We start from the raw sequence: 21,477 nt of genomic DNA, 5'->3' as shown, positions 1-21,477 counted from the left end.
TATCTAGTGTCTTTGGATATGGTGCATTATTGAACTAGTTCTGCCCATAACGAAATAATCTCAACTTCACAATCTCCACTCGTAACTTGTAAAGTAAATATGACCAAATACACATACAAATAGTCAAATTCTACAAAAGTGACGTTACAATGCAAAACTATATCGGTATCGTGGTAGTGCATGCCGCATTGCAGCCGTTTTATCTCGAAAGTAATCCATATCGGAAAATCGTACAGTGAATTGGATATTCATCTTCTTTGCCTAAATTGGAAAAGTCATCCATAATAATTAGGGCAATCTAAGGTGGAACCCGCGGAAATCAGACATTATCCACCACTGACACAATGTCCAGCCGGACACGTGGAGAGAATCATAAGAAATTCTTATGCGGGGACCCATTTATATGCTTCAGTGACTTGATATCCACTCATGCATTGCCACCTTTCTATAATAAGGACACACTACACACTGTATTTAAACATGCGTATGAGATGCCCTCGCAATTTCATATGATATCACCCAGCTTTTTCTAGCTTCATTCTCAAACCATGGCTCTGTGCTTTCTCTTCCTGGTTATGTGCTTGGTCTCATTTAGTTCTGGTGATGATCTTCAGAGACTGCAACAACAAACTAAAGCTGATGGCTCACTGAGCTTCTTAGTTGTTGGAGACTGGGGTAGAAAAGGAGCATATAACCAATCTCAAGTTGCATTTCAGGTCAATTCTCTCTCTTTCTTTTATAAGATCAATTTTGTTATTCGATTTCGTGAAAACATATTTTCGAATCAGTGTGACCAAAGTGAAGTGAAGTGATCGAAGTATAAGACAAGTAGTATTTCCACATAATATCTCAAGAATCTTTTTAGTTGGCATAAAGAAAATAAAATTTTCTAATTAATTGGCCATTGAAATAATTAAAGAACTTTTTCAAGAAAAAAAAAACGTTCTAATCCATGAGCCAACACAATAGGGCTAATTTGTTCAAATATGGTAACAAAGTAGCTTATAAAAGAAATAACAGAGTACAAGCCTATTTTTATAGTACGTTCGTATGTACTAATTGTCGAATATTTTGAATGTGTAACGTGTATTTATAGGAGAATGAAAAATAATTATTATGGTATAATGAGGGATCCTTTGTGTAGATGGAAGCAGCTAATCGTGACATTAGGGAATTTAGCAACAACATTGTGATGATGAGCAGAGTTACAATTATCTGAATATTTTCATCATCATAGAGCAACGAACCTACTTCTATCTATCTATCTATATATATATATATATATATATGGGGATGGTTATATGAACTCCACCTTATAGCGACTCCAAAGTTACTCCACTCATAAAAATGAACTTACAAAATGAACTGAGGACTAATTTTTTGTGAATATGTATATCTCATTCACAAAAAATATATAATGAACTGAGGACTTATATATATATATATATATATATATATATATATATATATATATATATATATATATAAGTCATTCTCTAAAAAGTAGTTTTATGGTTTTGTGGAGGTTTCCAAATAAATTGAAATTTTGTGGAGATGATTTTTATAGTGATGACTTCATAACTACCAGACATTAAGTTTTAATTCATTTTCTAGGTGAAATTTTATTTACGTATTTATTTTAAGTTAACTTAAATATCTATTTTTTAAAAAATGACTATATCCTATTTGAAATTTTGAATATGTTATATTATTTATTTATTTTTTATGTGCAAGTTACATTGACACTTGATTGATGAATGTTGTGGATGACTCCGAGAACATACCATACGTACTGGTGGGCTGCGGCTCTTTATTTAGTTTTCTATATCTTTTTCATGATCTAATACAGCATTAAACCCATAGACATACATTATCTACTTTTTCATGATGCTAATTAAAGAGACGTACATCAAATTCTGATAGAGTACTCTCGGAAACTTCTGAAAAATTCCGAGATTTTATTATATAGCCATAGGTTTTGGTTAGTCGGGATCGTAGCAGTTCCATAATTGTTTGTTAGGAATAGAACAATATTTAAAGTAAAAAAGAATAATCTGAAGAACAAATAATGCAAGGGGTTAGGCTCCAAGTGGTGGGGGTATCTTTACCAAACCAATGCATGCATGGTATATTATAATTACAATAAAACTAATTAGACGATTCCTTTTCATATTCTAATGGCTAGGATGGATAACTTGTAAATACAGGTCGCTTTCAAATTATACATTGCAGTGAGGTATGCTAAAATGCCATTTTATATTGGTTATTTGGTTTTATCCCCCAATACGAAAATTTTATATAATTTTGTGAGACAATGCCGTATATCTTAACCCCTTCTTAAGAAAAGTAACAAGTCTTCAAAAGTTCAAATCATGGGGTGGGGGGGAATCTTTCGAGATTTCCAGCTGCTCCTTGCTTTGATCAACCATGGCCCAAAATATCGCCGAGATATCTGATATCTTGTCGATATATCTCGGTAAATTGGTACACCGATATCGATATTTCCGACATATATCCACCGAATATTGAATTCTTTTTTTTTCCGATATATATCGGAATTTCCGATATGAAAGTTTATATCGCTGATATAATCGATATTTCCGAGATAATCGATATATATCAGTTGATTTTTTGACCAATTATTAATAACTTAATATTGAAATTTTCGAAATATCCGAAATATCCGAGATATATCGGCGAAAATCGAGATATATAGGTGAGATATCCGATATTTTAGAAACTTTAGACTGGTCACCAAAAAACCGAGATATCCGATATATTCGATATATCTCGGTTTTAGGTACACCGATATATTAACTGATATCGAAATTTTGGGCCTTGTGATCAACTAGGGAAGGTGGTTACTGGGGGAAGGTTGTCGAGGAGTGGTTAGTCTACAATTCTACATCAGTACATCACATGACAGGTTTCATGGTTTAAAGCCCATATAAGATCTAATTATACAGCTCCATGATCCAAACCCATAGTACAGGCCCACATGACACCGAGGTCCATGTTCCAAGCCCATCTAGGTAGTTTGTAATTTGTAGGTAAATTAAATGGAGGTTTCTCCTAATGGAAAACAAATGGACGCAAGAAATTGCTAAGCAATGGTTCATTTCTCAAAGAGGTTTCTCGTTATGGAATTAGGAAATAACTCGTTTATTACAGATGGGAAGGATCGGACAGAGACTTGATGTAGATTTTGTCATCTCAACTGGTGATAATTTTTACAATAGCGGATTGACTGGCGTAGACGATCTAGCATTTGAGGAATCATTTAGCAGTATATATACCGCTGAGAGCTTGCAAAAGCCATGGTATAGTGGTAAGTTGGACTTTGCTATATCCTGACTCCTGATTGTAGTGAGTAGTGATAATTATTCATGTTTTCCATTTTTTTTCCTAATCAATATTAGTGTTGCAGTTTTAGGCAACCATGACTATAGAGGTAATGTAGAAGCACAGTTGAGTGATGTACTAAGAAAGATCGATCAACGATGGCTTTGTCTGAGATCATTTGTTCTTGATACAGGTATACATTTCATTTAAGCTCTAATGTATTTTGTAAGTTTTCTTACTCTATTTTAATATCACAACGAAGTTTAAGAACTTAATTCAGATCATTTATGTTATACTAGAACTCGTGGAAGTTTTTTTCGTCGATACAACTCCATTTGTGGACCACTACTTCACAAACCCAAAAGACCATACGTATGACTGGAGTGGTGTGAATCCAAGAAAGCAGTACCTTGCAAAAATCCTCAAGGTAATTTTAGGACAATTACAAAATTTGAATGGGTAACTGCCTCATTTACATTGGAAGTTTTTTTTTTTGATTGGCAAGCCAATTTTAAATGAGATTATTAACTCTTTGATGCTGGCCCTGGTATTATCACCCAAAAGTTTTAGACTTTGCTAGTCGGCACCTGCTACATTGGAAGCTCAAATGGTGCATTAACACCCAACAAGCTTATCTTTAAATGGTTAAAACTTAAAACCTCTAGAATCTAGATCAACTGCATGGCATCATGCATTCATTTCTTTTAAAGAATGAATGCATCGAAATGCAACAAGAACCACTGGAAAACAAGAGAAACACCATTAGTTATTCACTAGTGACAGTTGATGCTGCAGGATGTTGAATCGGCATTAAGAGATTCAACATCGAAATGGAAGATTGTGGTTGGTCACCATACAATCAGAAGCATTGGGGTCCATGGCGATACCCCAGAGCTTGTTGATCAGCTCCTCCCAATCCTCAAGGTAATCAAATTACTAATTAAGTATTACCAGTTCGGTTAATTTTGAGGAGAAGGTACACTATCTATCTTCACTATGTATATCCTACAATGTATCTTCAGACCTACAACGTGGATTTTTACATCAATGGACATGACCATTGCTTGGAACACATCAGTAGCAGAAGCAGGTAAGATTGAACTCAGTAAGATCTGACTTTGATATAAGCAAATAAAATAACAAGAAACACACACACACACACACACAATCACACTCACACACATAACACATAACAGAACACAAGAACAAATAATTAATTTTACTTGCGGGGTTGGCTTATTCTTGCAGTCCTATCCAACTTCTAACAAGTGGAGCTGGCTCAAAGGCATGGAGGGGCGACATTAAAAGCTGGAATGAAGACCATGTGAACTTCTTCTATGATGGACAAGGTTTCATGTCCATACAATTGACAGACAACATCGCCAAGATTGAATTCTATGATGTTTTCGGAAACCTTCTGTACTCATGGAACAGCTTCAAACAGCTTTACTCTGCGACATAGATGACATCTACAACTTGCTCAATCAAAATTCATAACATCTGTAAAACTTCTTCTGTATTTTGGTATTCAACTTTGTTCATCGGCACAAGTCACACTGTCACAGTATGAAAATTTTGCAGGCCGAAGACTCTTTTAGTTAACACCATGTTTTTCAACTGAACTCTATAGCGCTTTTCAACTAATATTACTGCAATTTCATCCTCCTGCCCATTAGAGTTTAATTGACAGGTAGATGCACTTACAAGTAATCTCAAAAAAGAAGGGAATGCCAGAAAAAAAATAATAGCAATGGAGTTCATTGATATCTTCAAGACTTACATTTACATGAAATATTGTAATCAAGTACCTTCTTCGTTCCCAGCAGAAAAAAAAAAAATTGATTGGCGATCTCTCCAGTATGGCAAGCCTGCAAGCAGTTCCCTACGCAACTGATGAGTGTAATCTTCCCAAGCAACAACTGCAACATTGAAGTCATCCCAATCAAAGGAACTGTGTATGTACTCATTGCAGGATACAGAGTGGAATACCACTTCTGCAAGTTCATGATCACCCAGAGTCATTGATTTCAATCTGTTACATTTCTTTGTATGTGATCTGACTAATTGTGAGACATTTACATTGTTTGCCCTGATGCTGACTGCATGTAGCTCAAAGCCTTTCCAGCTGTAAAACTGTACCACCTGTTCAATTGAAAGCCAAACAAAAACTTCAGTGGCCATTACAAAATTTGAAGACTCAGTAATTCCACAGACTATCATCTACTGTTTGGGCTTGGGAGCATACAAGTACAACACTTACATGACTACCGAACCAAGATAGATCTATAAAGATTCTAAAAAACAAGGGATGTCACCTTTTCTCCTTCCTGCTATTTCAGTCAACACAAATTATAAGCTTCACACAACAAGCAATGTTTATCCAAAAAAGTTTATTTTCCTTCTTAAATAGGATTTTACAGCCACGATCCAATGAAATAGAAATGTAATCTACACATAAAAAAGGTGTATGTCTAGTTCTAGAGATGACTACACTATATTCCAAGTCAACATGCGAATTTATCTTACATTAGGTACATATCTATTTGGTAATAATAAAACTTATCTATTTCCCTAGAAACGTGAAAACAATGGTAAGAGGCGAGGCGGACAAAGTACCTGCAGAGCATGCAAACTGTTGACAAACTCTTTCGTGAATGTTTCGCCTTCCCTAGCTAACCATAATGGCTTCATCAATAGCTCTGAGAGATCATATGATGAATCTGACGTAAGATTTGAAATCTCATCATCAAAGAAACAAAAATTATAGCCAAGAATGTGTATTCGAGCCCAGCGTATATCAAAGCCTGAGTGACAAGAGGGAGCTTGTTCTGAAGAAAACCAGTACATGTTGCTGGAGGCTGGGAAAGGCAGGTACGAAACAGGATCCTCATCTAGGCCACTTGAGAGTCTTTGGGAGAAAAGAGATATAAGTTTGGCATCCTCGTCATACGAACTCTCACGGGTGAACCATAATGTTAATGTAATTCTTTCACCATCAGTTATCTGTTTTATGATAAGGGAGTAAGAAGTCAGGAAGCATGCAAGCTACTAGCTCTGCATTATCAATTTGATAGTTACACTTTAACAAGGTGATGTGTACTCTAAATGCATGTAATGAGTTTACCTCATCTACAGAATGGATATTCCGACTATCAGCTGTATACATTAGAACATCCTGAGAATACAAATGAAAGTGAATCAACACGTTTTTTTTCCAAATAAAGAACAAATTTTGTAACAATAACAAAAGTTTTGATAATTTCCAGCCATGAGCATTTGAACAATATCTTATATGTATGTATCATAACACAATAAACAACACAGCTTACAATGCATTCTAATTGCAAACACAATTGTTGCATTTGTTGTGTTTTGCACTTACTCCAATCATAGGAACAATAGTTTCAGGCTCCCCATCTTGGAAGTGGAAGAGTCCACCTTCAAAATCCTTGGCATGACTATTCAAATAGCAGACTGCCTTATTCACATTTCACAAAGATTGTGTTAGCACTCACCCGCAATATAATAACACCGCAAATTTATATACATCACTGCACACAGAACAAGTAATATACACACCGCAAAATGACGTTGTTTAAGGTAGGACCTATTATCATCACTGTGCCAACCAATACTAGATCCCTTAGTCCAGCTGACTTGCAACAAAAAGAAATATATACAACTCAAAACCATATTTATTAGAATGAGTATAAATGCACAGAAAAGACATAAAAGTTGAATAAGAATGAAACCTGATCAATCCTGTAAATTCGACAAAAAGCTCAAATTCACACCCGAAAAATTCCTCCATTTTGTCTTTCAGCCTCTCTGCATGACATTTCATAAGCAGTAGAACTGATTGATTTTAAACTAAAGAAGTAAAAAAGAGAGCATACCTCTGATTGAGACGAAGGGCAATACAAGATGGCCGCAGTTGGTGGCAATGAGATGAGAGAGAGTGGTGGAAAAAACATTGGGCCTGTAACCAATTGTGCTGCAGCTCTTATGTATGAACTCTAACTCCTGATCATACTCATACTTGTTAAATATTAAAGTTTAACACTTTATTACATAGAAATGAAACTGAGATTATAGAGAGTAATTATTATTACCTTGCAGAGATCGAGGGAAATGAAGTCATGGATAATAAGACGGGGATGAGGATTCTCCCACCCTGCTGCCATCTCCCCCCTGTTTTCTCTTCTCTTGCAAATTGGTTGGGCCTATTATATGGACTTACATATAGGCTAATTAGGAAACACGGATCTGGGCCTAACACTCGATCCGGCCCAATTACGCCACCAGAAAGTTGATGTGCATATCTTGCAGTATGGTCAGTGTTTTAAAAACTATAAATTGGGCTCTAGACACTTTCTTTAGTCAGTTTAGTGTGCTTTTTGTCTAGAGAAAGACCAATATTATATTTTGATTCTACTCCAATTTTAGCAACACGTCACTTTTTAGGTGTATTAACTGTTTTTAAATTTTTTTATTTCTCTTTTTTACCTTTTCATTTGTAACTACCAATTTTTTCTACAAATAAATAATACTAAAATCTAATGTGCTCAGGCTGTAGGTGTGTGTGTCAATCGAGGCCACTCATCAGGCAATGGTGCGTGTGTATTGCTCCAAGATGTACTGCAATCAAATAATACAATTGTCTTATAAAAAAAAACCATTTGTCCTTTCACAATTTCACAATTTGAATTACATCAAACAAAACTTAAACATGCTATTCAAAATTATCAAAGATGGATTTTAAATTGTTAAAGCTGTATTGAAATTAGTTGTAATCAACGTACATTTTTTCCATTTTTGAAGTTGATGTTTTCCACATTATTTTGGTCTCTCCAGAAATTCATCTCACTTTTAATTAGAATTTTATAGATTTCAAATGAATTTTAGTTATTTTGATTAACCCACTACTCTTTTGGTAACTGATTTAGTTCGTAGTTTTTTTTTGTTAGTAGTTTGCTTATTTAGTTGGGACTAATAAAAGATGTCAAAATTGTAAAAGTCAGTTTGAAATTTGAGACAGATGTCAAATTTCAGTTTTTATGGAGGAAAAACAAAAAAAAAGTTTGTTATTTCCTCTAAACTTAAAATTTTTGGGTATGTGTACCTATACCCAATTTTTTGCGTTTTTTAAAACGCTAGGGCGATAGTCGAATCGGGTGGTGGGAGAGTGCCTAAGACTTAGGCCTTCTACTAATGTCTGAGGCGAATGTTTGCTGTTTAGGCGGTTTTTCCTAATATATATAGTAATACACACTTATACTACAAGAAATGAAGAAAATCATTTACCATAACTCAAAAAATAAACACAAACAAATATACTTATTACAAAAATGCGTAATAGTTGAAGAATATCGGTTTCATATAAAAACACATATTTTGTTATAATGTAATTTATATTAGACTTTAGTTTTTTAAACTTATTCAAATCTTAAGCCTACACATGATTTTAATTTTCGACATTTAATCATTCAAAAAAAGGAAAAAAAAAATGACTGGATCGCCTAGAGGCCGTCGAGACCCGTCTAATCGGTCCGTCTAAACTCGCATAGTCAGTCCACCGATTTTTTAAATGACTTGGGCCTAGGTAAGTCGGTTGGGTACTGCCTAACACCTAGAGACCGCCTAAGCGGCCGCTTAGACTGATTCGCCTTGATCGATTTTTAGAACAGTGACTATGGTGTGCTTCTACGTTTTCTTGCTCCTTAAGTTTTCCATCACAGGTTAACTAGTCAAAGAGACCCTGCCGTCTACTTTTTTTTAGTCAAAGTTATTAGTGGTCACTACTCACTACTTCAATATGGTTTTAATTCATTTCCACTACCACACAACTCCAAAAAATTTGTTATATTTGTACCTTAAAAAAAACACTTTAGTCTATTGAGAAGGAATACAACAATGAAAGTTACCTCTGAAATCAAACACACCATAATATTACATTTTTCGAGTTTTCATTATGAATTCTAAAAATCCGTTCGAAAATAAAATAAATAAATTTGAATGGTAGATACTAAGACCAATCACATTTCAATTTTAATTTTTCCTTGGCCAAAAAACTAATGGTTGTCACTTATAAGTACCAAATTACATGTATTAATGTGTTTCGATATTATGACAAATGTAATCGTATGAACCATAGATTCCTCATATCATATATCCGTGGTGTACCTATAATCCACAAAACCAAATTTTGCACTACTAGAGATCTCTTGAAGATGAATCTCATTTGTCCTTTTATTCAAAAACAAGAATCTCCAATTTCCAATTTACCAAACTAACCCATACCCATTAACACAACAATGAATGGCAACCACGTAAATAAAGAACAGAAATCAGGGCTAATTCGAAACTCCTATAAATAACCGAGTTTATCACCAACTCCCTTCACTCGTGTCAACGACTTTGTAGTTTGTATAGCTCTCAAAACTCATAAATAAGATTGTTTTTGTTATTGGCTGTTTCTCAGAAGAAGATGGAAGCAGCAACATTTCTTCAATCTTCATCTTCCTGTGTCTTAAAACCTCCAATTTTTTCAACAGCTAATCGAACAGATTCTGTTTCTTTTGGCTCAAGAACCAATCTTTCTAATGGATTAATGAAGGTAAGTAGTTTAATTACTATTATTATTATTGTTTACTTGAGATTTATTGGTATTGAGTTTGTTATTTTAATGGATGGACAGCAATATTGTGGTTCGATTAAGGGCCCGAAGAATGGGCAGAGGAGATTTGCATTTGGAGGTAGAAGAAGCTTTGTTGTTAGAGCTTCATCAGCTTCGGCTGATTTGCCAATTGCGCCTCTTCAATTAGAGTCTCCCATTGGACAGTTTTTATCTCAGATATTGAAAAGTCATCCCCATCTTGTTCCTGCTGCTGTTGATCAACAGCTTGAACAGCTACAAACTGATCGTGATGCCGAGAAAGTTACACCCAAAGAAGAGCCCTCTCCGGCTGGCACGGACCTCGTTTTGTACAGGTTAGTTTCAATTTCAATTTGCAATAGTTGAATTGATAGAGTAGTTGGGGGTTTACTGAAAGTTGTTATTATTGTGAAAACTTTAGGAGAATTGCTGAGGTTAAGGAGAATGAGAGGAAGAAGGCGTTAGAAGAGATATTGTATGCATTAGTTGTGCAGAAGTTTATGGATGCTGATGTTTCGTTGATACCATCAATTACCCCATCGTCTCATCCGTCGGGTAAAGTAGATACTTGGACGAATGAGGAGGAGAAGCTTGAAGAGCTTCATTCTCAAGAAGCATTTGAAATGATTAAGAATCACCTTGCTCTTATATTAGGAACACGATTAGGGGATTCGACTTCGGTTGCACAGATTAGTAAACTTAGAGTTGGGCAAGTTTATGCTGCTTCTGTTATGTATGGGTATTTTTTGAAGCGGGTTGATCAGAGGTTCCAACTTGAGAAGTCCATGAAAGTGCTTCCGTTTGGCTCTGACGATGAAGACAATGATATTGTGCAATCCGTGTCTGAGGAGATGAGTCGAGACACTGAGAGCTTGCGTAATGCTGAGCAAAGTAAACCGCATCCTGAGGTTTCTTCCTGGGTTGGTGGATTTGCCCCTGGTGGGTTTGGGGCTGGTATAAAATCATCTAAGTTGCGGACCTATGTTATGTCATTCGATTCAGAGACACTGCAGAAGTATGCAACAATAAGATCAAAGGAGGCTGTTAGTATCATTGAGAAGCACACAGAAGCACTCTTTGGGAGGCCTGAGATTGTTATTACACCTCAGGGAACTATTGATTCTGCGAAAGATGAACTCATTAAGATTAGCTTTGGGGGTTTGAAAAGGCTTGTTTTAGAGGCTGTGACATTTGGTTCTTTTCTGTGGGATGTAGAGAGCCATGTGGACTCGAGGTATCACTTCGTGACAAATTAATTCATGCCAAAGGAATGCGAAAGTCCTTGTGAAAAAGTACGGCAAAACTGACTTCGGCATGAAATCCTGTAGTGATTACATGTGAATACTGAGTACTAAAGTGCAGGTAGCTGTGGATTGATCTGCACCTTGTTGTCAGGTCGTCCTCTAATTAGATTTCAAGTATTTTAGTAGTCATAGTATGTAATTCGTACTTATTGCTTTTGTGCAGTACTAAGATACTTGATGTTACGCTTCTCTTGTTTCAATTATGAGTGACTATTTTGTAAAGAAAATATCTCTGCAGTCTAATGCTTTGGGGTTTACTGAACCTCTGGTCATTAAGCATTACAGCCTTATGTTTGAATATACTCCATTCTAGTCTATGATAATCCATGGAACGAGTCCAGTCTACCAACTTTTATATTGAATTTAGTTGGGGGTATGTATGAAAGCTTCAGTTATATGACTTGGTCAAAAAACAATTGCATTGGATACGGGTTTGTATGCCGAAAATAGTCACTCATGACTCATGACTCATCAGTCAGGTTATTCTTTTACATATACTAGCCTTTTTGTACGTGTCTCCGCCACGATAACAATCCCTGATTTTATTTTATTTTTCATTAATTTATGGACGTAAAACTACAATTTTACTCCGGTAAAAAGACAATAAAAAAAATAAAACAAAAAATGGCATGAACTATAATATTCGTGTTTGGCAAGGGGTAAAATCGGAAAAAAAAATGGCGTGATGAATTTACTGTTGAAGCCCTCGTTTTCTTTATAGGAGTTAGATTAGATATTTAGATTAGATATTTTAATTATTTTTAACGGTAATAGACTTATAGGCTTATAGCTTCATATCTACTCATTTTCGTCCCATTTACAGAGCTAGTAGGGAAAAAACAGAAATGAGTGTGTTAAACGTTGCGGTTCAGACAAATAAATTAAAGTTGGCATTTCAGATCAAATGTTGAATTTTCAGTTCATCACTTCACTTCATGTATTGCTTCTGGAGTTCTGGTGCACAAAGTGACTTCAAATTTTTATGAGCTCATAGAGTCATAGAAACCTTATACGTTTTTATTTATTCTTTGTTATTTACAACGATGTCTCCCAATCCGGATTTTTGAGAATATAGAGGGCCTTATTCCCTTTCCACTGGAGCATGCAACATCCTACCTTTAACACTCAATGTTGGTTCCTTCACCATTCCTCATGAGTACCGAAATTTGTGATCTGTTTGTCCAAACATTTTTGGGTTAACTAGTATTACCCCACTAGATGAGCCAATTAGGATTTTCTCCTTACTAAATGGCGAAATTAGGGCTTCCCCTAAGTACACACAAAATAAAAGTCAACTTAGGTTGACCGTGCCTAATTTCCCATCTAGTTAGGGGTAATGTTCGTTAACCCAACATTTTTTACAATCCAAATGCACTCTACTTTCATGGTTTATTTCGTATCTTGTATTCAATTGTTGGTCCTATTAAAGTATTTTCTTAATTCATTTTCATGAAGCTCTTTTCTGACGTTTTTAATCAGTACCTGACAAGAAAGAAAATAGACTTGGGGAACATATTTGCTTCTCAGCATTTCAGGCAAATAGACACAACCTTGATGTTTTATTCATACACTCATATGTCAACAGGCTTACAGCCAAGTTCTATGGATTTGCCAACAGCATCTAAAACTAGCTGTGTTTTTCTACTGATCTCTGGCCATTTGCCATCTGGTGATTTCCCATTCTTCTTAATATTCTCAACCAACCTAGCAAACTCTTGAACCATCAAAGCCTCTTGAGGTAATTCTGAAGCAACTTGAACCTTCACGGGTTTCACAGTCCACCCTACCTGGAGTTCTGCAAAATTTGCACCCGATGATAAATCACACGAAGCTGAACTCTCTTCATAAGGTATGGTGAAGTCTTCAAGATGAATGGATCCATTGGTACCATAAAGCACAAGGTCCATAGACACATTTGAAAGAAAAGAACAGTAGAATGTCGCAGCTTTGCCATCTTCACCCCAATCAAAAGAGGCGCCACATGCTAAGATAACACCTTGTTGGTTGCAGGTGAGTTTTGGTAGTGTACACACGGTTTTAGGTAGTTTGTAGTCTGTTGCCCATAAAATGGCTCCAATGCAGTACCACCCGACATCTCCAAGTGCACCAAGGGAATCTAAGTCTGGCTTTACTCGTATGTTGTCGTCAAAAAATTCTTCAGTCTCTGAAAATGTGGATGTGCTGTGGATCTGTATAAGATTTGGAATAAAGGATCATACATGGGTAATCTATTGCGCAATTGCTTGTAAATTTCAGCGAAGGATTGACAGGTGTTTTACAAGCGGATGCAACTATGACTTTTATGTAATCGCCACTAAAGTCATAATCATCCACGATGGGCAATAAAATTTTCCTTGATCAAATTTATACTTACCGAATTGAGCTGTCCAAAGAGTTGTGTATCTCGAAGCATGTCCTTCATCTTAGCCGTCCTCGGATGATGCAACCACATACTTCCATCCATGAACTGTACACCATTAGCTCTACATGCCTCCAATATCAGATCAAGATCAGCCACACTTAGAGCCGTTGGTTTCTCCAAGAGCAAATGCTTTTTCTTCTCAGCTGCCAAGACCCCCCAGTGGACGTGCAAGGTTGTTGGGAGTGGCATGTACACAGCATCCACATCTGGGTCGTTAAGAACTTCATTATAACTGCCATATATCTTAACGGTTTCTGGAAAACCATTGTCTGCTGCGAATTTATTCGCTTTCTCGATCGAACGGCTACCAATAGCATAAAGGGTTGAGTTGGGTGAGAGATGGATGGCTCTAGATACCTTCCTGGCTATCTGGGCACATCCCAGTATGCCGAATTTGATCGAGTTTTCAGTCATGCTTCTTTTAAATATAGAGAGAAGCAAAAAATAAAGCACTCTTCTGGAGAAGGTTGGATTGTGCTAATGAAAAATGTTTGACCTGGATGGAATGCTGATACGTGGGCTAGTTTTGGCCGTTTTCATGAACTACCACATTTATCTGCTTGTATAATTGGTCACTTGGTCCACCACACTTCCTCTCCATCACAAATTATCACTGGATGACAAGACCTAATTTCTTAACTTGAGCTCTACGTTTAGCGAGAAAAAAAAAACTTGAGCTCTACGGGTAGGCAAAGTGCTCATATTTCAGTATATTGCAGCATTTTGGTAGTATGATTAGGAGAATGTTCGCTCCTTTTGCCTTTTCTGCTCTGTAGTTATTAATTTTCAAAAGCATTAATGCATTATGAAATCCGTGTACAACAATACTAAAATTTTGCACTCTATTATAGCATTTCCAATGCAAGTCATTTTTTTTCAACTCCACCTAAGAGCATTTGCAATGCAGGTGATAGAAGGGGGGAAGTGATAACTATCACCTACTTTCCTCCAAAAGTGCTGTGCAATGCTGGGTGATAAACTCGGTGATAGTTTTCCCGAGTTCAAAATAAGGTGAAACCTTCCACCGAGTTTATCACTGACTTGTTAACTTCGGACGGGATGTTGGATTCCGTCTCGTGTGTTTTTTTTAAAAAAAATGGGTTTTTTTTTCCGGACGGGATGTTAGATTCCGTCTCGCATGATTTTTCGACTTTTTTTCGGTTTTTTTTTTAATTTCAGACGGGATGTTTCATTCCGTCCGGAGTGTTTTTTCGATTTTTATGTCCAGACGGAATCCAACATCCCGTCCGAGATATTTTTTATCACCTTTGCATTGCACAGCTTCACCTTGTTTTTCACCGGGTTGGTGAAAATGGGGTGAAAAAGTGATGAGGTGGCGGCGATAGAGGGGGGGAAAACTATCACCTGCATTGCAAATGCTCTAAGACTATTTCTTCTTTTTGCTACCTTTGTGGTGAAAAATGAGAAAATGTTACCCAATTCAAAGGTGACTTTAAACCTTGGACGGAATGTTTGATTCCATCTGAATGTAAAAATTGAAAAAACGACTGGACGGAATGAAACATCCCGACCGAAAGAAGAAAAAAAACCAAAAAAAAAGTTGAAAATACACGCGGGTTCCGTCCGAAAAAAAAAACACCGAAAAAATATAAAAAAACACACGGAATAAAATGTTCCGTCCGAAATTCACAACTTAGTGACAATCTCGGTAGCAACTGATACCCTCGTTGACTCGTTGTGACTTAGTTACAAGTCACCGTTATTGTCACCTTTGCATTGGGCAAGTATTTTCTGGTCCACAAAGGTGAAAACTCTCAATTTCTCTTCATAGTGACTTGCATTGGGAATGCTCTTAGTAAGACTTGACTGGTGAGTGGTGAGTGCTGACCGTAAATTCACCTTACTGAACCAGCAGTGGATGATATCATGCAGACCTTAATGACAAAGACATTCCCCGTCTCGCAAGGCCAAAAAAATCTAAAATGTTACTGGTTAGTTAGAATTTTGAGCTTTGAAGTTTTGAAGTATGTAATAAGATGAAGTAGTTAGAATTTCGTACACTTGGTCTTCCCTCTGTGTGCTATTTCTTGTCTAACAATTTAACTATATTTGTTGTTTGTTGTTCATCTAATTTATCATCTACTCTTTCTGACTTTCTTACACTTTCGCTAGTTCTAGTCATTCTTCCTCGTCAAATTCACTTTGGCATTTTCACTTTCTTCCTTTTGGTAGGGGAATTCTTTCGTATAAGAAAAGGCTTGATCGAGGTGATTTATCCAGAATCAACTAGTCACTTGAAAGTCTTAAACTAAATGGTACTGGCTATATCATGAATTCATGATCTACACTTATTAATAACAGCACATCATCCTATTATTTTCAAACCTGTGTATAAGTCCCACTCGCTTGAAATTTGAAAACTGAATATATATTTTCAGGTTCATAACCAAAGCATAGATTCACACTCGTATTTTTCCAATAAAAGTGTCACAATGGATTTGACCAATTTCTGCACTTGTTGTATGTAGAAGTTCATTTCTAGTATTTATAATTTGGAACATAATCTAAAGCAGTAACTTACGTATGGTCGGCAAATTGTGATTCCTTGCTCCTGAACGTCTCTTTCCTTTTGAAAAAAAAAAGGAGGAAAAACAAGGTTTTAAGTATACATAGGGAAAAAAAATACCAAACCCAACAGGTAAAGCAAACTTCATGAAGAACATTGTTGTATTATTCGAACTTTAACTAAAGCATATAAAGAAGTAGAACCACCTCATTGTCACCTTCACTGATCAACCCTTAATATTTCTCATTTGGCTCCATCAAGAACACTCTAACTTCCTCCCACGACCAAGCCATGCACACAACAGAGAGGCATCGTTTTTACCCAATGGCTTCTCGTGTCACAGTACTTGCACACTTCTTTGGTGTAATGGCCATCATTCTGATGTTTGTATGGTTGTTGCACTATCGTGGAGGAATTGATTTGGATTCTGATAGTAGTGATCGTGTTTTTTCAATGTAAGCAATTCAATCTGCTTTGAATTCCTCTAACTTCTATTTAGTATTAGACATCCATGTTCATAGCTACACTCTGGCGTAATGCAGGTACACCCATTTCTCATGCTCTTTGGGTTTATATTTATGGCTGGAGAAGGTATGGACTCAATGGACAGAACATTACTTTCAGATTGCCATAGAAGTAACTGAGGAGTGACTGAGTGATTATTCAATGTCCCTCCGGTCTTTCCCTTAATACTAGTAAATACTTCTGTGACAACAGCACTTGCCTCAGCTCACTAGTCTGTGTTAGGCTCTTAGCTACTTAGCTTATAGCTTCTACAACTTTGAAAACTCGTTACTTAGCACGCATAATTGAATACAGACTTAGTTCATTTAGCTGTGAAATTTATTGTAATTATGCTGAGGATGTAATTTTTGTGCACAGCAATTATGGGCTACAGAATGGTCCCGGCAGAAAGGAAGATACAGAAGTTGTTTCACATGGTGATGCACCTTATTGCAATTAGTCTAGGGATCGTTGGTATATATGCTGCCTTCAAGTATCATGACAAGGTCGGATTAACTGATATGTATAGCTTGCATTCCTGGATAGGCTTGGGTACCTTCATCTTCTTTGGCTTGCAGGTAACAACCTTACATGAAGAAGCTAAAACTATTTATTTGGTGATAGTGATACCGTGATAGATGCGAGCTATACAATACTTTAGAATGGATTGCTTAGCTCAACTCGTTTTGGATGCTTGTCTCACCTGATTGAAAGATCTATCGCCATCCAAATATCTGAGTTACGTACGTGTTTTGGCCATTTAAACCAGAACCTATGGTGCAGAACACTCAGTACGGCAGTTTGCTTCAGTTATGGAGGAGCTAAAAAGAGTGAACTAAAATATGATTTATTTTTCGACTAAACAACACCTAAAATCTGGATATGAAGCTAACTGTGAGAGGGAGTTTTGACTTAAACCCATACGTGAATAGCGTGACCTAGAAATTAACACTAGCCCATGTTATACTTTGCAGTGGTTATTTGGGTTCTTCACCTTCTGGCTACCCCAATCATCAGTAGCAACAAGAGAGACGATGCTCCCTTGGCACATCTTTAGTGGAAGGGCCCTTCTCTATATGTCTATATGCGCAGCCTTGACTGGGTTGATGCAGAAAGCCACATTCATGCAACTGCAGCATGGAAATGAATCTCGCTTGATGAACTTCACTGGACTATTCACTCTCTTATTTGGCCTTGCAGTTGATCTCTCGCTCTCCCTTGCATTCTAATTCTAATGTGTCGATCCTTTTTCCTATTCTTGTTAGCCATCTTGATATTTCAGAATTTACACAAGAGTGAAAGAAAATGTTTTATTTATTCATGGATTCTATTATACAAGGGCTTCCTAATTGTGACTTGACGAAAGAATCTCATATCTAGGATAATAAAATTGCACACATGAGGATCCAAGCAAAGCCGAAAAACACAAAAATAAGGGAAAAATAATTCTAAAAACAAAATTGTTTTAAATGGGTACCTTATATGTTTTTTTTTAACGATGAGAAGGTCATCCAAGCATGAATCATCTCTGTGGCCATAGTGCCATACACTTGGGATATGGAGCAATAAAGATGGATAAAAGGACAATGAACAAACTAAATATTGAATAAGAACTTATTATCCACTGCCATTCTCACAACATATTGAATAAAACCATTTTACTTTTTCAACAACAATGTGAATCTACTTTATTTTTATTCCATATTTAACTAATAAAGTTTTGTTACACACGAAGTTCTCTAAGCTTGTTTGGCAATAATATACATGCCTATTTCTCAGATTCAGCAACAAATCTTTCTACAAGTTTTATAAAATTTCCAACAATAGTCTTTCCTTCAATAGTTATAATGCTTTCTGGATGGAACTGAACCCCTGCATTGAAGTATTATCCACAAAGTTAAATTAATAAGTGATAGCATGCCAAGGACTAGCAAAGAAGACAAACCGGTTAAAAGCAGACAAGTCGTGTGCTATAGATTGGAACTATGGGAATCGGTAACGAAAGCTCAAGCCCAAATATAAGTGCAAGGCAACCTTGCCGTGTGATTATGCTTATATCATCCTTCTAGTGTTTCTCATATTTTACAATCAAAGTACGAGTGCAGGCCTAAACCATGCCAAGTGGATTTCTCCAACCACAATCCTGAATATAGTTCAACCTCTAGATGCTCACCACTCCAAATTATCAAAACTTGAATCCTAATGACACAAGAAATAAGAGGGATCCCAATCTATCTTAGAAAGACACTTTCGAAACTCACAATCAGGTCTTTAGTACATGTATATTGGACGTCTTCTTTATTTATTTTTAATATCACAGGTTTTCTAACTACACTAATCAAAGAAAATCACGACTCTGCAACAAGGTCCTCTGGTCCCTACAGATATCATAACATGCACTAATATTGCATCCACAGTAGAAGAAACTTACCTGGAGATGCTTATACTTCTTATGACGAAAGCAGCCATTATCAAGCCATCATCTGTCCAAGCTGTAACTTCAAGCACATCACTAGGGAAGCTTTCCTTCTCAATCACAAGGCTATGATATCTACCAGCAGTGAAAGGGCTGCCATGCAATAAAAATGCAGTCAAAGATACAATATCATTAAGCAAATGTATAACATATATAAGAATATTACACGTTGAGCGCGTGCAACTATATAATGGAAACCATGAAAGTAGTAAGTTAAATTCCGAAAGGAAATAGAATCGTACTTAGTTAATCCAGAAAACAAACTGTCTTCCCCCTTTTCGTCATAATATACCAGGGAACTTTTTCCATGCACGACACCAAAAGGAGAGCGGACAACCTTGCCTGCAGATCATAAAGACACTTGGCATTTTTACAAAGTGTAAGGCTTCCAAAGAAATACTTAAGCTAATTGAGAACCTAGGGGTCACACGCACACCCAAAAAAAAATGATACAAGATGAAAAAGTGAACTGGAAAGGATAAACCCACACTAACACATAGATAAGAAGAAGAAACTCACCTCCAAATGCCTCACCGATGCATTGTAATCCCATGCAAACACCAAATACAGGTAGAATAGGACCAAGTTTCAAAACAGTTTCCAATGATATTCCAGAGTCCTGAGGAGTACCTACACAAGGATGTAATGTTAGCTAAACTATTCGAAGATACCAGGTAAAAAATGCTTCCATAGGATTTAAGTCTCGCACCTGGTCCTGGGGATATTAGTATTCCTCTTGGATTTTTCCTATACATGCACCACGTTGATGTTAGTTACATAAATAGTCAAACTTTTTATTACTTCTTTTGGAACCAATCATATGATATAAGACAAGCGGTAAGACCCAACATGTAACACCAGAACAGCATGGATATGAAATTACTAACAGGAGCAGAATTACCTTGCTAGTTCCTCTACAGTGAGGTCATCATTCCGGTAGACTTCGAAGTTACAACCCAACTCTCCCATGTACTTCAAGACCAAAAAGGGGGTGAGTGATTAAAGAAAATTCTTTCCATCTCAAAGCATAAGTAGCCAAATGAGAATCCTTACTGAGCAAAAATCTCGACAAGTAAACAAGGCGCAAGAAAAATGCAGCCAGTGATTTATAAGAGATCAAAGTACACAAAATCTTATTATCTACGATTACATTTGTCCAAAATCTTCCTTTCCAATTTTTATAATTTAATTTCAGCTTGACCAATTAATACTTCCTCCACTGAGTTGGAAGTCCCATAAAAATGGTACACACATCAATGGAAAATTTTGATTCAGGGTCGTCCATTTGATACGCCACCTCAACTGGCCAATTAGATAGTGCAATCGTATGAGTCATTCCTAAACTTTCCAACCAACTAAACATCATCCACAAAATCGAACAGCAAAATCTCCAGTTTTAAATAAGATACTATCACAAAAGAAAATGAAAAAAGTAACTTTTCAACTAATCTATATAAATCACATCAAGTCTTGCCACAAAATGAGACCGAAAAATGGCAAGCATTCCAACCGTATAACACGAAACAGCCTGGTCACATGCATAGGAAACATCACTCAATCACAGTACCCATACATGTTGTAGATACAGATTGATAGGCAATAGTCTATTGAACCCTAACAGACTCGTATTGCTTCAGCGTACAAAATAGCGCATTCAGAAGATTTCTATAAATTTCTCCCACAAGGCATACAACATTGTTTGCATTCGCGTCTGTGAACAGAAATTCCATCTGTCAAAATGAGCACAACACTCTTTTCTATGCAAATCGATTTCACATAAGAAAACAGAGTTATATCAATAAAAAAGTAATATTTAATCATATTCAAAACATGATAATATTGAAAAAGAATCGAGAGAAGAAAACCTGGCAAAGATTGTAAGTAAAACTATCATAATTATCAATCACCACAATCGGACTCTCAACTTTCTTAGCTTTAACACAAACCCTAGAATTCTCCACCTCATTCAACAACGAAGCTTTCACCGTCAAACGATCCGCATTACGAATCGGTAACGAATCATAACGAATTTCTACACACAAAAAAAATCATTTTGTTACAGAAAAATATTCACACAAAGAAAATGAGGAGAGAAAGTTTTTGAATCCTACTTCGAGTTGAGAGAAAGTTTTTTGGTGTAGTGAGTGAAGTTGTTGGAGTGAGATAAGCAGCAGCCATTTGACAGAGAGAAAACGAGCCTTGTCCTGATTTTTTTGATTTTGTTTTGGGAGGGGGGGTTTATATACC

General features: G+C 36.4%; 6 protein-coding genes across 6 annotated transcripts; 3 read left to right on the top strand and 3 right to left on the bottom strand.

The window, feature by feature from the left end:
- Positions 1–485: 485 nt before the first annotated feature.
- LOC147521196 (purple acid phosphatase 8-like) lies at positions 486–4,964 on the top strand. The gene is made up of 7 exons (XM_086596666.1): positions 486–716; positions 3,172–3,328; positions 3,428–3,535; positions 3,642–3,769; positions 4,138–4,266; positions 4,365–4,432; positions 4,591–4,964. The coding sequence occupies exons 1-7, from the start codon at positions 549–551 to the stop codon at positions 4,802–4,804; spliced, it is 972 nt and encodes a 323-aa protein (XP_086452792.1). The 5' UTR covers positions 486–548; the 3' UTR covers positions 4,805–4,964.
- A 120-nt stretch (positions 4,965–5,084) lies between these two features.
- Positions 5,085–7,611, bottom strand: LOC147521195 (uncharacterized). The gene is made up of 8 exons (XM_086596597.1): positions 7,455–7,611; positions 7,239–7,365; positions 7,095–7,170; positions 6,922–6,994; positions 6,725–6,820; positions 6,467–6,517; positions 5,959–6,345; positions 5,085–5,484 (listed from the first exon to the last, which is right to left on the bottom strand). The coding sequence occupies exons 1-8, from the start codon at positions 7,524–7,526 to the stop codon at positions 5,143–5,145; spliced, it is 1,224 nt and encodes a 407-aa protein (XP_086452723.1). The 5' UTR covers positions 7,527–7,611; the 3' UTR covers positions 5,085–5,142.
- Positions 7,612–9,746: 2,135 nt separating this feature from the next.
- Positions 9,747–11,528, top strand: LOC147521194 (UV-B-induced protein At3g17800, chloroplastic-like). Its single transcript, XM_086596511.1, has 3 exons — positions 9,747–9,958; positions 10,040–10,332; positions 10,419–11,528. Exons 1-3 carry the CDS (start codon positions 9,830–9,832, stop codon positions 11,251–11,253), a joined length of 1,257 nt encoding a protein of 418 aa, XP_086452637.1. The 5' UTR covers positions 9,747–9,829; the 3' UTR covers positions 11,254–11,528.
- Positions 11,529–12,841: 1,313 nt separating this feature from the next.
- On the bottom strand, positions 12,842–14,250 carry LOC147521193 (putative oxidoreductase At4g09670). Its single transcript, XM_086596430.1, has 2 exons — positions 13,676–14,250; positions 12,842–13,490 (listed from the first exon to the last, which is right to left on the bottom strand). Exons 1-2 carry the CDS (start codon positions 14,135–14,137, stop codon positions 12,873–12,875), a joined length of 1,080 nt encoding a protein of 359 aa, XP_086452556.1. The 5' UTR covers positions 14,138–14,250; the 3' UTR covers positions 12,842–12,872.
- A 2,525-nt stretch (positions 14,251–16,775) lies between these two features.
- On the top strand, positions 16,776–18,261 carry LOC147521192 (putative transmembrane ascorbate ferrireductase 3). The gene is made up of 3 exons (XM_086596354.1): positions 16,776–16,841; positions 17,133–17,332; positions 17,729–18,261. The coding sequence occupies exons 1-3, from the start codon at positions 16,787–16,789 to the stop codon at positions 17,981–17,983; spliced, it is 510 nt and encodes a 169-aa protein (XP_086452480.1). The 5' UTR covers positions 16,776–16,786; the 3' UTR covers positions 17,984–18,261.
- A 136-nt stretch (positions 18,262–18,397) lies between these two features.
- Positions 18,398–21,477, bottom strand: LOC147521191 (anthranilate synthase beta subunit 1, chloroplastic-like). The gene is made up of 8 exons (XM_086596281.1): positions 21,342–21,477; positions 21,096–21,262; positions 20,132–20,202; positions 19,940–19,977; positions 19,750–19,860; positions 19,473–19,572; positions 19,186–19,323; positions 18,398–18,626 (listed from the first exon to the last, which is right to left on the bottom strand). Exons 1-8 carry the CDS (start codon positions 21,406–21,408, stop codon positions 18,590–18,592), a joined length of 729 nt encoding a protein of 242 aa, XP_086452407.1. The 5' UTR covers positions 21,409–21,477; the 3' UTR covers positions 18,398–18,589.

Source organism: Coptis chinensis, chromosome 1 (assembly GCF_015680905.1).
Source record: "Coptis chinensis isolate HL-2020 chromosome 1, ASM1568090v1, whole genome shotgun sequence".
In the NCBI taxonomy this organism is placed as follows: Eukaryota; Viridiplantae; Streptophyta; class Magnoliopsida; order Ranunculales; family Ranunculaceae; genus Coptis; species Coptis chinensis.
Note: the sequence above shows the minus strand (reverse complement) of the source record. Positions and strands in the feature narration are given on the sequence as shown.

What these genes read in the sequence shown, in the direction of transcription:
- LOC147521196 (XM_086596666.1), top strand. Translation starts at nt 549, where the DNA reads ATGGCTCTGTGCTTTCTCTTCCTGGTTATGTGCTTGGTCTCATTTAGT. An exon ending in AATCTCAAGTTGCATTTCAG is followed by an intron (nt 717 to 3,171) that starts GTCAATTCTCTC and finishes CGTTTATTACAG; the next exon opens with ATGGGAAGGATCGGACAGAG. An exon ending in ATCATTTGTTCTTGATACAG is followed by an intron (nt 3,536 to 3,641) that starts GTATACATTTCA and finishes ATGTTATACTAG; the next exon opens with AACTCGTGGAAGTTTTTTTC.
- LOC147521195 (XM_086596597.1), bottom strand. Translation starts at nt 7,526, where the DNA reads ATGGCAGCAGGGTGGGAGAATCCTCATCCCCGTCTTATTATCCATGAC. An exon ending in TTAAACAACGTCATTTTGCG is followed by an intron (nt 6,821 to 6,921) that starts GTGTGTATATTA and finishes AATGTGAATAAG; the next exon opens with GCAGTCTGCTATTTGAATAG. An exon ending in ACAGTTTGCATGCTCTGCAG is followed by an intron (nt 5,485 to 5,958) that starts GTACTTTGTCCG and finishes TCAATTGAACAG; the next exon opens with GTGGTACAGTTTTACAGCTG.
- LOC147521194 (XM_086596511.1), top strand. Translation starts at nt 9,830, where the DNA reads ATGGAAGCAGCAACATTTCTTCAATCTTCATCTTCCTGTGTCTTAAAA. An exon ending in TTTCTAATGGATTAATGAAG is followed by an intron (nt 9,959 to 10,039) that starts GTAAGTAGTTTA and finishes ATGGATGGACAG; the next exon opens with CAATATTGTGGTTCGATTAA. An exon ending in ACGGACCTCGTTTTGTACAG is followed by an intron (nt 10,333 to 10,418) that starts GTTAGTTTCAAT and finishes TGAAAACTTTAG; the next exon opens with GAGAATTGCTGAGGTTAAGG.
- LOC147521193 (XM_086596430.1), bottom strand. Translation starts at nt 14,137, where the DNA reads ATGACTGAAAACTCGATCAAATTCGGCATACTGGGATGTGCCCAGATA. An exon ending in TCTTTGGACAGCTCAATTCG is followed by an intron (nt 13,491 to 13,675) that starts GTAAGTATAAAT and finishes AATCTTATACAG; the next exon opens with ATCCACAGCACATCCACATT.
- LOC147521192 (XM_086596354.1), top strand. Translation starts at nt 16,787, where the DNA reads ATGCAGGTACACCCATTTCTCATGCTCTTTGGGTTTATATTTATGGCT. An exon ending in TATATTTATGGCTGGAGAAG is followed by an intron (nt 16,842 to 17,132) that starts GTATGGACTCAA and finishes TTTTGTGCACAG; the next exon opens with CAATTATGGGCTACAGAATG. An exon ending in TCATCTTCTTTGGCTTGCAG is followed by an intron (nt 17,333 to 17,728) that starts GTAACAACCTTA and finishes TATACTTTGCAG; the next exon opens with TGGTTATTTGGGTTCTTCAC.
- LOC147521191 (XM_086596281.1), bottom strand. Translation starts at nt 21,408, where the DNA reads ATGGCTGCTGCTTATCTCACTCCAACAACTTCACTCACTACACCAAAA. An exon ending in AAACTTTCTCTCAACTCGAA is followed by an intron (nt 21,263 to 21,341) that starts GTAGGATTCAAA and finishes TTTTGTGTGTAG; the next exon opens with AAATTCGTTATGATTCGTTA. An exon ending in ACTGTAGAGGAACTAGCAAG is followed by an intron (nt 19,978 to 20,131) that starts GTAATTCTGCTC and finishes GTGCATGTATAG; the next exon opens with GAAAAATCCAAGAGGAATAC.